Raw genomic sequence first — 14,199 nt, 5'->3', positions numbered from 1 at the left:
ATATTAATAAAATATCCAAATCAATAATTATTAACTAAACTATCTAGGATTCTTTTCTATGTTAGAAATGAATTAACATAAACAAAACCCTACCTTTTTCATTTGCATATAATTGATAACTTAGGATCAAATTTCAGATATGAATCCCAACAAATAAATGCTCCATTATTGTTTAACTATATATATTCTTGACATGATGAAGGCTCAAATAACAGACTTCAAACTTGAAACTGAAAAAAGAGTTACAAAAAAAAACATGAGAGAAAACAAAATGACAATATTGTCAAAACTTGCATTGCTAATAACAATGATAATGTCTACTACAATTGTAAAATCAGCTCCAGGTAACTATGCTGATGCATTAACAAAAAGTATTTTGTTTTTCGAAGGCCAAAGGTCAGGATATTTGCCAGCTTCTCAACGTATGACATGGAGAAAAAACTCTGCACTCAATGATGGATCTGATATTCGTGTAAGTTTTATTAAATTCTTTAGGTGGTTACTCATTCTATTTTGATTCTATGCATGCATTTTCATGTTTTCATTCACCTGAATAGTCATCAGCTTTGATTTTATATTCTAACCTTAAACCAATGTACCTATAGGTTTCAGGTTTTAAGATTAAATTAGGATTAGACTTTTTTTTTTATTTTTTATAAATCAAAAGTAAAATCTGTTTTGACCCTAATAGTCTAAATCCCCATTTTTTTTTACTTTTATGGATTTTTCAATTTAAATTTTGATTCTATTACCTGCCAATTTTCAAATCCAAACATATTAGTTAAGGGTTTGATTCTCGGTCCAATTGGTTTAACGACTCAGGTTTCGATTAACAGGCATTTTACTATACTAAAATAAAAAAGTGTATTATTAATTAAATCATACTTATAGGAATGATATTGAAATTCGTTTTTAAACTTTGAGCAAAATAATTTTATAGTGTTTCAATAAGAAACCATTGATTAGCATGCTATCAAAATAATCTTAATAGATTTTTATTTATCAATTTTTTCTTATTTTCATTTGTTTGAAATCCCTTTAATGTTTTTGATAAAAAACTTGATTTGCTACCATTTGTACATTCCCAAAACAGGTGCGTATGGATGGTGGATACTATGATGCTGGTGACAACGTAAAGTTCCATTTCCCAATGGCATTTACAACCACCATGCTAGCTTGGAGTGTCATAGAATTTGGAGATCTCATGGGTCCCGATTTACAACATGCAATCGAAGCAATTCGTTGGGGAACCGATTATTTTCTAAAAGCAACCAAAGATCCAAACGTTGTTATAGCACAAATAGGAGATCCCAATAGCGACCACGGTTGTTGGGAAAGACCAGAAGACATGGACACTTCCAGGAAAACATATGTTGTCACTACGAGTAAGCCCGGTTCCGAGGTTTCTGCCGAAATCGCGGCTGCTCTCGCTGCATCATCCATTGCATTAAGCAAAAATGACAGTAGATACTCTCAAACTCTTGTTAGCAGAGCTAAACAGGTATCCTACATTTATTAATCGATAATGCATTTTTCAAATGCTTTGTTACTAAATAATTAAAATATTTATAAATGATATTTAGGTATTTGATTTTGCGAATAATCATCGTGGAAGTTATAATGATTCCATAGGTAATGGAGCATGCCCCTTCTACTGTGATTTCAATGGTTACATGGTATGGTTTTCATGATCTTATAATTCATCATTTGTATGTAGAAAAATATTATCAAACTTATTATTATTGCTTGTAATTCAGGACGAGCTAGTTTGGGGTGCTGCATGGTTATATAAGGCTTCTAATGATCAAATTTATTGGAATTTTGTGAAATCAAATATACAATCCTTAGGACCCTTAACTGAGTTTGGATGGGATTCAAAGCATGCTGGAATTAATGTACTAATTTCTCAGGTTAGTGTCATTTCTTATTATTAGTGTAACATTTTTTTACACAACAATTTATATTTAGTTTTGTACCATTTGATGCATGCAAGAATCAATTGTAATTATTGATGGATTTTTATGGATTTTTTTGGTACCAACATAAACTAAAATACCATCAAAAATATTTTTAAAAATTAACATAAGTTTATTAGTTGTTGAGGTGACTATTTTATGTTTCAATTTCCCTAATGAAAGGGTTCTATTTCTAACAACAATATTCTTTTGAAAAAAATTATAACATGAGTGGAACAAAAGTTGAACTACCGACCTTATGACAACATTATTTCATTCTTTTATTTATGTGCAGAAATCTTAAAAAATAGTTATTTAAAAGGGAGGAAATAACATATATATTAGTGTATTTCTTAATATGTGTGGAAAAATCTTAAATGACAATAATTTTAAAACGGAGAAAATAATATGTAATGATATTTTTCAAATCTAATTTTATTATATAAATTTTAACAGCGCGTGATGAACGATCCACCAAACCAAAATCCATTCATTCCCAATGCAGACAATCTTATATGCTCATTGTTGCCTGACTCACCAACCAAAGCAGTTACATATTCTAAAGGTAAGAGAAATACTCCTCACTCAATTCTTATCATGTAGTTATCATATGAATTCCTGTTTACGAATAAGTACTTATTTTTGGATGTTGATTAGGTGGACTTTTATTCAAATCTGGAGCCAGTAATTTGCAACATGTAACATCATATTCTTTTCTGTTAATTGTATATGCACGTTACATGCACGTTAACCATAAAACAGTCAATTGTGGTAGTGTTGTTGCCAAACCAGCTTACCTCATTGATCTTGCAAAATCTCAGGTAATTATCAATCAATTCTATAAACATAGCTACATTTCTTAATTTTAATTGCTACTATAACACATGTTCCTTGATTTCTCTATTTTTTAAGGTGGATTATGTACTAGGAAAGAACCCGTTAGGAATGTCATACATGGTAGGATATGGACAAAAATTTCCTCAGAAGATACATCATCGAGCTTCAACGATGCCATCAATAGATGTGTATCCTAAACATATAGGGTGTCGTGATGGAGACAAATATTTTGATTTGAAATCACCAAATATCAATCAACTAACTGGTGCGATTGTTGGAGGGCCATCAGAGGATGATTCTTTTCAAGATTCACGCTTCAATGTTTCTCAATCAGAGCCAGCTACATATATAAATGCTCCTTTTGTTGGAGTTTTGGCTTACTTCAAACAACGTAATCCGTGATATATATTTGAATTAGGATTTTAGTCATAGTTTTTCATTTGAGTTCTTATGAATACTTTCTCATTAGAATGATTGGATTGTAGAATTAGTTTGTAAACAATTTAATTATTTAAGTTAGAAAGAGAATTATCTTAGTTGAATTTTACTTTATTGTATAATGGGTTTTCAGCCTTTAGGCTTGTTATCTTACAACCCAAAACTTTCTATTATAGAATGAATATAGTTTTTCCTATTTGTTCATTTGTTTACAAGTTGCTACTTTTCATTTTATTTATGTTTAGTTTCTTTCTTTTAGACAATCAATAAATCCACGCATTAATGTATATAGTATTTATTATGATATGTAAAGGGAAAAATGTTTTTAGTCTAATTTTTTTTTAAAATTTTTTTTACTATTAAAAATTTGTGTTTAGTGACCGAATTAGAGACTGAAAAAACTTAAAAATCGGTAATGACCATTAGGCAACTTAATTTTAGTACTTCGATTTTCTTTCAAACTTGTATATATTATAAAAGAAATTAAAATTTTAAATATTATGTAAAAAATTTATTAAATTTATTATAATTAAAATTATATTTTGTTTATTAATAAATTTGTATGGACAAATTACTTATATAAATATATAATTTATTTGTTAGAAAAATAAAAATGTGAAATTTTCACTAAAAAATAAAAATTGAAAAGGAATTAAAATATTAAAAAAAGTAAAAAAATTGGGGATGTAACTTAATAAAGAAAAAAAATATTATTACTGACCGAATTTTTGGTCACTAAAGGTTTTTATAAATTAATATTTTATACAAACGCTTATTTGAGACTGAAAATTACGGTCACAAAATATCAATCACTAATTTGGTGGCTAATATTATTTAGTGACCTTTAAAATTTTATTAACATGATGTCTAATTTCGGTGGCTATAATGACCAAAAAAATTCAGTCACTAATTCAATCACTAAAAGCGAAATTTCTAGTAGTGTTTAAAATAATTATATTTTTCAAACATAATACCAAAATAATCATTATTTCAAAATATTTATCAATATAACCACTTTTATTTAAAAATTAACCAAGGCGTCATTTGCATCGGCGCATGCAATGAAACTATTGAACATATGTGTCATTCGCATTGGCGCATGCATGTCCATGTCGCCACTAGGAGTGGTGCATGCATGTCCAATGCGCCACATGCAATGGCGCATGCATAGTCCACTCAGTGGAGACGCTAATGCATGTGGCTACTGCTCCTACGCACTCCTTCTATACATACAACATCACCTTCCCATAATTTTCCACACATCTTCTTATTGTCTCCTTCCATTTTACTTCAATCTCCTTCCATTTTTCTTTAAAATGTCTTCATATATGTGTCCTTATATTCACAAGAGAAATGTCCATTTAATTTCAGCAGTGTAACCTTCGATGAAGATCTGACTTTGGAATGTAGATACATTTGAACATCTTAAAAGGTTCTTGAACTGTTGGTTAGATGGAGAAATTGCAGAGGGTGAAAAATCAGAAGAATTCAATGGCTTGAGACCACGTTCAACCAAAATTAAGATGTTCGTTTCGGGGTGAATGTTAAAAATGACAGAGACGTTCACATGATGATGTATACTTCTGACAAAATTGTTTTGATGGTTGTAATCACATAGTTATGTTGTTTATTTGTTGTATTTGTTTGTGATGTTATTTTATTGTTGTAGTTGTTTGGGTTGTTGTTTAATTATTGTTTAATTGTTGTTTAAATTATTGTTTAATTGTTGTTTTCAAGTTATTGTATCTGAATCTTATGATATTTATGAAATGAATATTGTTTTTAATATAAAGCAAAAGGCTTACAATTAAAATTATGTTGTTGTGCTTGGTCCAACACTGAGGCAGTTTGTACGATTATGATCGGGCTGACGGCATGAACTACATAATGTCACCATTTTGTTCGCCGTATCCATTTCGGTTCGAATACGGGTGCTGTTTGGGCGACTTTTTTTCTTTCTTCGCATTATTTCATTATGCCAGAGTATGTCCCCTTGATATACAGACCAATAATCCTTTTTTGCTACCACTGAAAAGCTAATTTTGTAAACATTGCATAGGTTTATGACTTTGTAAATGGAGGATAGTAAGTTGGAAGGATCCTGTGGAACCTTTGAACATGTCGTTATGACATGGGAGTAGGGCATACGAAAGGCTTGGAACTTTCTGCAGTCTCACCAACCTCTATCTAGTTCCACTCGATAGTGTTCCCTCAGCATACCTTCATTGTGATCCATTGACTCATCAATATTGTACCAACCTTTAGTACAGTCAAACATGTTAGAACAAGATTTGGTTCTGCATCTATACCTTGAGTTTTGATGATAATTATATTGTATTGGTGTGAGAACAATTTTGGTATCCTAATGGTTTGTTATTGTGTAGCTTTAACAACCAGTTCTGATTCTGAATATATGATGTGCAATGTCATCAGTTTCTGAACTATGTGTTATAAATCCCTCTTTTTGCGCCAGCTATTAGAAGTCCTGAAAGACATCAATATTGCTGTTGCAATATTCTTCCTCCTTCTGCATTGTTTCACTCATCAGAAGCTTCTGAGGAGACACTATGTTTTTGCTGCAATATTCTTTCAGTTCATGCTTCTGGACGTGACTCTGATCACCAAACTTCTGAAGAATGGCAAGCTTCTGAAGTTGTGTTATGTAGTTGAAGATTCTAAAGATCTCAAGCCAAACGATTAGAGTTATCAAGGTTTTGATTGAGGATTCTGAAGACTCTGAAGATACTGAAGATCTCAAGCCAGACTACTGATGCTGTCAAGGTTCTGACATGAAGTTTCTGAATCCAACTTTATGTTTCTTCATTTCATGCTTCATAAACTTTATTTAAAAGCCAATGAATTTGAAGATAAGACCAAAATGGGAACGTGATCAAATAGTACATGGTACAAAATGAACATACTTTCCACAACCTTATTTTGTGGGCAAGGACGGTACTATACATCACACCTGTCACTAATTTTATGGGCGAAAGGACAATACGCAGTATCATTCCTTTCCCGTCCAATAGTGGATAGCCGCTCAAATGAGTTTTCCCCATTTTCCCCTCCAACGGTCTTATGCTTATTCTATATTTTGACACAAATATTATTCATTTGTATAATTCTATATTTTGACACCGGTTACACAAATATTGACAAGTTATTTTCTTTGTGAAAAACTATCATTCTTTTGTATACAATTTTTTTACGTATTTGTTATTCATTTGTATAAAATCTACTTGTGTAGAAGCATCTTGTAACACACAAAATATTATTCAAACTATTTGCTTGATTCCTTAAGAAGGTTATCCTTGAGAAGACAAAGAAGATTGTTCTTTGTGAGTCCTTAAGGAGACTAAGATTTAGTTGGATACTTGAGAAGACAAAGAAGGTTATTCTCTGTGTTTATTGTAATTTGTTGATTATAGTGGATTAAGTCCTTGTATATAAGACAAAATCACCTTGGAGGATGGACTGGATTAGCTTTGAGTTTCAAGCGAACCAAGATAAAAATACTTGTGTTTTTATCTCTTTATTATTAACTTGTTAGTGGTGTTCTTGTTTTGGAAAAAACTTTTGCTTGTAAAACCCAATTCAAACCCCCCCTTTCTTGTGTTTTTCACACCTTCAATTGGTATCAAGGATCTGCTTCTAATTTTGATAAAAAATTTATCAACACCTCATAGTGTTCGCTACCGATCCAGCTGTGTGAGAAACAATGATTGTTGCTAACGCTGCTAACTTTGTTAATAATGATAGAGATCATTACAATACAAAACCACCTATTTTTGATGGTGAGAAATTTTACTATTGGAAAGACAGAATAAAAAGTTTCTTTCTTGATTACGATGTTGATCTCTGGGATCTTGTAGTCGATGGCTACGTTCACCCAGTAAATGCTGAAGGAAATAATTTAGCAAGAAGTGCTAAGTCTGATCAATAGAAGAAAGACTTCAAAAATCATCATAAGGCCAAAACCACATTGCTTAATGTTATCTCTTATACGGAGTATGAGAAGATAACAAACAAAGATTCTGCCAAATCCATCTTTGACTCTCTGAGGATGACTCATGAGGGAAATGTTCAAGTAAAGGAGACAAAGGCGTTGGCCATAATCCATAAATAAGAGGAATTCAAAATGGAAGATGATGAAAAAGTTGAGACTATGTTCTTAAGGTTTCAGATGCTTGTCATAGGACTTAAAGTTCTAGACAAAGGGTATTCTACAGTTGATCACGTCAAGAAAATTATCATAAGTCTTCCCAAAAAATGGAGACCTATGGTAACTGCCTTGAAGCTGGCAAAGGATCTTAACAACATCAGTATTGAGGAACTTGTTAGTTCTTTAAGAAGTCATGAGATTGAGCTAGAAGAAGATGAACCTCAGAAGTGAGGTAAATCTGTTGCTCTAAAATCCAAGCCTGAGAAGACAAAAGCCTATCAAGTTGAGGAAGAATCAGAAGGATATGATGAAGACTCAGATGATGATGTTGAGTTGTCTCTAATCTCAAAGAGAGTCATTATACTCTGGAAACACAAACAAAGTGGTAAAGGGAAGTTCATAGGAGTCAGAAGGACTGCTGGTCGCTTCGATTCTTCGTCTGGACAAAAGAGTCAAGGTTCTAGAAAATATGTTATCTACTTTGAGTGCAATGAGTCAGGCCACTACAAAAATGATTGTCCTAAGCTGAAGAAGGGAAGAAGGCCCAAGAAGAACTTCTACAAAGTCAAGAAGGGGTTGATGGCTACCTGTGATGAATCAAAATCTGAAGAAGAAGATTTTGATGAAGAAAAAGCCAACGTTGCACTGATGGCAACCATAGAGGATCACACAAGCTCTGAAGAACCAGAAGACAAGGTATTATCAGAAATAGAATCCGACTCCGATTTTGAAGAGGTATTTTCTAACCTATCTTATTCTGATGTTGAATCATATCTTTCTGAAATGCTGGAAAAGTACCAGAGTCTTCAGAGTAAATACGAGAACCTTAAACAAGTCCAAACAATTACTTCTGAAACTCAGAGAGAGCTCGAGAAAGATATTTCCTCTCTAAATGAAAAAGTATTTTCTTTAGAAAGTAACAACTCTGCTTTTAAAATAAAAATTTCAAAACTAGAGGAGGAAATAATTTTAGAAGCGTCTGGTACTGATTGCATCATCAAACATGACAGAGCATTCCAGTACTTTTTGGATAAAAGCATAGATAGAAGAAAAATGGATTCCTTGATCTATGGAGTTAGCAGAAATGGCAGGAAAGGTTTAGGTTGTAGATAATCTATAAAACCTGATGAAAATCAGAAGGTCAAACCAAAACCCCTATATGTTCATTTCGTGCCTTCTGGCACTGAACATGATACTTCTTGTCATACCCTGATTTTGGCCCTAAAATTTTTTCCCATCAATCATTCGTTTGCATTCTTTTTTCATGACCATTCCATCTGGTCATGATGCTACGCACCAACGTTAGTTGTTGGACTTGCTACCACGACCAGTCCATGTTTGTCTTTTGGGCCTTGTTTCTTTTATTTTGGTATAAGATGATTAATCTCTTTAGCCATGCGAGATTTGAAACCTCTTTCATTTTTTGGAATCAAGTGAACCTCATGTTTCATCTTTCGTTCCAGTTTCATCGAAGTGATTATTCATCTCGCCTTGTCACATTACTAGTTCTCAATTTCTTTCAAAGAAATTATCTGTCAAGTGCAAAAAAGTTTTGTTTTTGGTCGTCATTCATATTCATTTTCCGTTCCTTCATGATTCAAAGAAATTCCATACATATTTCTTCATCCGCATTTATATTCTCCATTTCACTTTCAAAATTCTACATTTCATATTCAAAATTTTCATTCATATTTCTTCATTACATTGGAAAATTTTCCATTCATATTCAAGAATTTCCACCTACATCATCAAAATTTGCGCAAGCGAGCGAGACTTGTATGAGTCAGAATCAGAAAACAACCTGATTTTTCCATTTCATAAAAAAAATGGGTTGGGAAATAGCTCTACACGACGGCGCCGGCGACATTCCATATTCACTTCCACCGGAACGCCACCTACCTCGTGAAGAAACCCTCCGTCACTGCCTACAAATCGGTGTCAAAGCTCTCAAATCCAACATGACTCCATTAGATGTCGTTGAACTTATTGTTCGTGAGTTAGAAAACATTCCACACTTCAATGCTGGAAGAGGTTCTGTTCTCACCAACAAAGGGACCATTGAAATGGAAGCTTATATTATGGATGGTAACACTATGAAATGTGGTGCTGTTTCTGGTCTTAGCACTGTCGTTAATGCAGTTTCTTTGGCTCGATTGGTTATGGATCATACTCCTCATACTTATCTGGAATTTGATGGTGCTGAGGAATTTGTGAGACAACAAGGGGTTGAGACTTTAGATTCAAGCCATTTCATCACTCCAGAAAATATTGAAAGACTAATTCAGGCAAAAGATAAAAATAGGGTCTAGATTGATTATACTCAACCAATCCAAAAGGATACTATAAAGAATGAAACAGAAACATCATTGGCTAATGATGATAGTCAAATTGGAACTATTGGATGTGTAGCTGTTGACAGTAATGGGAATCTAGCTTCTGCAACATCAACTGATGGATTGGTGAACAAAATGGGTGGTCAAATTGGTGACACGCCCGTCATAGGTGCTGGAACATATGCCAATGAATTTTGTGCAGTTTCTGCAACAGGAATAGGCGAAGCAATAATCCGCGTGACCGTAGCAAGAGATGTGGCTGCAATAATGGAATTCAAAGGCCTTTCTTTAAAGGAAGCTGCGGATTTTGTTGTACATGAGCGCACACCAAAAGGAGCTGTTAGTTTGGTTGTTGTATCTGCTTCAGGTGAAGTTGCAATGTCTTATAATACAACAGGTATGTTTAGAGCATGTGCTACTGAAGATGGGTATTTTGAAGTTGCAATTTGGACAAATACCAAAGTTGAGTGATTTAGAGAGTTTTCTGATTTGCAAACTTAATTTTCTGTGACACCAAGTTTAGCTCCAATGAAACCACGGAAAGATGTGAAAAATGATATAATAAGCCTCTTTGAGAAGAGCAACATTGTATCTCCATTTGCAATGCATCAACAATAACTTGCCATGCTAGCACATCAGCAGTCTCTTCTAATGGCTACTGCTTCTAAGTCTACTGGTATCTCTCTATACTATGAGATGATTGATGATTCTCTCAAGAGTTTTAAGGGGGAGCGCAACGGGAATGAGTATCTCATTAATCTCATTGATTCACCCGGGCACATTGACTTCTCATATGAGGTTACTGTTGCGCTTCGTATTACTGATGGAGCATTAGTGGTGGTGGATTGTGTTAAGGGATGGAAATATAGGGCTCCAGGCTCAATTGAAGGATACTGCAGAAGCAGTGCAAGCTGCAGGTGAACTGCCTTTCAGGCTTAAAGAAGCCGAAGAACCTGCGATTAATGCACAGAAACGGATTATGGTTGTAGAGCAGAAAGCTACCAAGGCCCACAAACAAATTGATAAGTTGAAGAAGAAACATGAGAAAGAGATTGGCTCACCTAAACAAGTTTGTTGCAGAAGTGCATTTGCTGCAGAAGGAATCAACATCAGTGGTGCATTCTTCTATAAGCAGCATAGGAGTTATGCAGATACCGCATCTTGCTACCAGTTTGGTCCGCCGCATCGATCCGTTGGCAGCAAATGCGCTTATGAGCAAAGGATATGCCTACAAGAGGATTAGAGGATGTTAGTGATACATCACCGAATTGGATATGATAAATCGTCATGCCAAAATTAAACTAGAACAACAACAAAATAATGCAACAATGTCAGTCGAACATGGCACCAACAACAAGTTGTAGCAGGGAATTCATAACAGCCCCAAACAAGGATTACAATAATTCAAACATAACTTTCATTCAAAAGCCCTGAACAATGCAATATCACACTGTAATACCCCAAATTTTACCCTTCATTTTTCCTGGAAGCATGGGATTATGTTTTACACTTCATTAGCATCATATTAGGTCATACTCATTGCATACTGCATTAGTGACATGGAGATCAGGTTTTGATCGATCACTCATTAACAGAAGGAGCCCACACAAAGCAAGATTGAGAATTGGACTTCATTTTCTAAGTATACAAGTCTCAAGGGTCTCAGGGGGGTCCAAGTATCTTATTATGGTCCTCAGTTCATCAGTGAAGGATTCAAAGCTATCAGAGTGTTCATCTGGATTTAATCAGAAATTAGGGTTTCATGGCTACCTGCAACAGGCAATGTTTGGTTGGAAGTAGAGGATCTCATCCATGTCAGGATTAGAGAGGCATCTTGGCCTAGGAAGATTCACAATTATCTCAGAAAGATCCATTGGCAATCAGTGCAATCAGTTCCTGATCATTTTGCCCTAAAACTAGGGTTTGGTATAAAATCAGTTTATTTCTGATTCTTTGGGTGAAACTCTTTTCCATGGCCCTCCATATATCCACAAGGGTCTACATACAAAAAATCAGCTCTTTATTTGAGCTAGAAGTGCTTCAATTGATCAATGGAATCGGGAATCAGACAGTTTGGGAAAAGTCAACTGTGGGGCCAGAAAAGTCAACTCCTGACATTTTGAGAGTGGAATCTCAAAATCCATGCCTAGGGGATCCTACATGTGAAATTTGATCAAGGTTGGATCATGGATTCATCATTTAATCAGGAATTGGAAAAGTTACTTAATTTGGAAATGGTTGACTTTCCATTTAGGGCAAGTTTTCATGATCGTTGCACTCACTTTAAGCCCATTTTGCATCAAGATAAAAGCTCCATTTGAAAATTTCTCCAACATAAAAGTTTTTCCTCTTGTTCCAAGATTTCTAGAGATATAAAGTTTACTCCATTTGGATTATAATTGAGAAAGTTATGCTTAGTCAAAGTGAGACATTTTTTTAGGACACTTAGAAAAATTTCTAAGTCCAAAATCTTCAAAATTTGTCAAGACTTCTTGGCCAGTTTTCTTGCACTTCAAGGCATTATTTGAAAATACTTTCTTCGCAACAATTGTACCTTGCTATGTCCTCTTTCACATCCTTTTGGAATCATCTCATTTGGATCCATGGTTTGAGAGATATGTTCATTTAAAGTGGGCACCATGACTTGATTTTCTAGGCAGATTTTGGGCCTGGCTGGCCCAATCAGATTTTCTAAGCATGCTGCACAAACTAGTTATGTTTTTTTTACCTCTTTTGGCCATGCATTGTGTCGCAACCTGCGAAAAAACAACCGGCGAAAAAAGAAATGACAGAAGAGTCGCCACGGTGCGTTATTTATCCCAAAGGAGGGAAAGGAAACGCTCGAAGTAAACCTGGAAAAAGGAAAGGAAAAGACAAGGTCTCGCAACCAAATCTTGGGTTCGGGAGTCGATTATGCGAAGGGAAGGTATTAGCACCCCTACGCATCCGTAGTACTTTACGGGATCCACTCTTGTAGTTCTTGTCTAAAGGGTGTGGGTTATCTAATGTACTATTTACTAAAAAAAAGGGTCAAAAGGAAATGACTCGCACGAATGTCGCATCCACTGCATACGTATCCCATCTGAATATGAGAATCAGAGTCTTCGTAGCTCGGCTACCTATGGGTTAGGGGGGAGTGTGTGCTCGCTAAGACGTCGCGTCTTATGCCTACGTATCTCATCTGGAATGAGAATCATAGTAAGCCGTAGTTCGGCTAACTACGGGTTAAGTTTGGGGATGAACGACGTTACTATGCAATCTACCGGATGCTCGACCTTTGGAGACTTACTCGCCTGTAGTAGAAGGAGTAAACGTGTTCTTAGGAGAAGAAAAATCAATGAGTTTGTTTGTGTTTTAGGGATGCTCATGCAAAAAGGGTAATGAGGATAAGACCTCATAGCTCTTAACCCTGGACAAGGTGAACTCATGACAAAAAGTGGGGGTTCAGAAAGGTGGAACCCTCTCCACTGACTGACCGGACAAAAGATCTGGGGTTTTTGTTCTGAAGCATCGACACGTAGTGTGATCTTAAAGAACGACGCACTGAATAACGGGGGATTGACTATTGATCCCTTTTATTCGTCAATTGCCTATTCATGGAGGTCTTTAGGCAAAAAGTAGTAAAATGCGGGAAAGATAAAGGGGGTTAAGAGATCTACCACACGGATAAAGATCCGAAGCAACAACAAATAAAGAGATAAGAAACCCAGAGATCTCTCAAGCTAGCACCACCAAAGAAAGCGAGTAAGTACAGGTAATCGGGATAAACCTCCAGGTGGTATCCCACAAATAAAGTGGAACACCAGGCAAGCATCTCTGCAAGAGTCATATGAGCCCTCACAAAACAAAACTCAACAAACAGGTTAGAGAAATAAGATAGGGTAATCAAGAGTTGCCCCCAAATCAAAATGTAACCACATGAATCATGCCATTAAAATTCACAAAAAGCTCGCAAAAAGCAACCAAGGGTAGGAGGCCTAAACCTCTTGTCAAACACATGCATCAAAAGGGTATCAAATTCACCCATAATACCTCATACATTCAGAGCATTCAAATTAAAAGCATAAAGTAATGGGAATAAGGCAAACCTGACTGGAGAGATCGAATGAAATTAAATTGCCCGGTTGGGTTTGCAAAGCAATCTGAGGGTTTATATGAGATGGAATTGGTTCTTTGCAGATGAGTTCCCTTCAGTCTCTGGAGGTTGCTCTGAACTCTGTTAGCTCTTCTCTCACTATCTTTTTCCCAGCCAGGGTCATAGGAATAGAATGGCCTTTTGTTTCACTGAAACTCTGAATTTATAACCTGATTTTTGTGGACCTGTGGGCTCAAATGAGAGAGGCCCAAGTCCAAAAAATTTATGTTATATTTTATTTATTTATTTATTTATTTTTATTATTATTATTATTATTTTTTTCGTTTTTTTTAAAACACGTGGGCTTCGCCTAGCGAGCATGACAGTTCAAGAAATTCC

The 14,199-nt window shown here is 35.0% G+C and overlaps 3 protein-coding genes across 4 annotated transcripts; all 3 read left to right on the top strand.

The window, feature by feature from the left end:
- Positions 1–278: 278 nt before the first annotated feature.
- LOC127105215 (endoglucanase 8) lies at positions 279–3,212 on the top strand. Of its 2 annotated transcripts, none has more exons than XM_051042380.1 (7): positions 279–472; positions 1,094–1,501; positions 1,584–1,676; positions 1,758–1,910; positions 2,412–2,520; positions 2,613–2,776; positions 2,868–3,212. In XM_051042380.1, the coding sequence occupies exons 1-7, from the start codon at positions 308–310 to the stop codon at positions 3,192–3,194; spliced, it is 1,419 nt and encodes a 472-aa protein (XP_050898337.1). In that variant the 5' UTR covers positions 279–307; the 3' UTR covers positions 3,195–3,212. The 2 variants fall into 2 exon arrangements, with proteins under 2 accessions (XP_050898337.1, XP_050898338.1); XM_051042381.1 differs by having other exon boundaries at positions 1,758–1,926; positions 2,431–2,520.
- Positions 3,213–9,217: 6,005 nt separating this feature from the next.
- On the top strand, positions 9,218–9,701 carry LOC127105277 (isoaspartyl peptidase/L-asparaginase-like). The gene has a single exon (XM_051042443.1). It carries the CDS (start codon positions 9,219–9,221, stop codon positions 9,699–9,701), a length of 483 nt encoding a protein of 160 aa, XP_050898400.1. The 5' UTR covers position 9,218.
- Positions 9,702–9,847: 146 nt separating this feature from the next.
- On the top strand, positions 9,848–10,223 carry LOC127105278 (isoaspartyl peptidase/L-asparaginase-like). Its single transcript, XM_051042444.1, has one exon. The coding sequence runs from the start codon at positions 9,861–9,863 to the stop codon at positions 10,194–10,196; it is 336 nt and encodes a 111-aa protein (XP_050898401.1). The 5' UTR covers positions 9,848–9,860; the 3' UTR covers positions 10,197–10,223.
- Positions 10,224–14,199: the final 3,976 nt, after the last annotated feature.

Source organism: Lathyrus oleraceus, chromosome 7, assembly GCF_024323335.1.
Source record: "Lathyrus oleraceus cultivar Zhongwan6 chromosome 7, CAAS_Psat_ZW6_1.0, whole genome shotgun sequence".
Taxonomy (NCBI): Eukaryota; Viridiplantae; Streptophyta; class Magnoliopsida; order Fabales; family Fabaceae; genus Lathyrus; species Lathyrus oleraceus.
Note: the sequence above shows the minus strand (reverse complement) of the source record. Positions and strands in the feature narration are given on the sequence as shown.

Coding starts and splice junctions, on each gene's coding strand:
- LOC127105215 (XM_051042380.1), top strand. CDS start 308: ATGATAATGTCTACTACAATTGTAAAATCAGCTCCAGGTAACTATGCT. Junction 473..1,093: donor ATGATGGATCTGATATTCGT/GTAAGTTTTATT, acceptor TTCCCAAAACAG/GTGCGTATGGATGGTGGATA. Junction 2,521..2,612: donor AGCAGTTACATATTCTAAAG/GTAAGAGAAATA, acceptor GATGTTGATTAG/GTGGACTTTTATTCAAATCT.
- LOC127105277 (XM_051042443.1), top strand. CDS start 9,219: ATGGGTTGGGAAATAGCTCTACACGACGGCGCCGGCGACATTCCATAT.
- LOC127105278 (XM_051042444.1), top strand. CDS start 9,861: ATGGGTGGTCAAATTGGTGACACGCCCGTCATAGGTGCTGGAACATAT.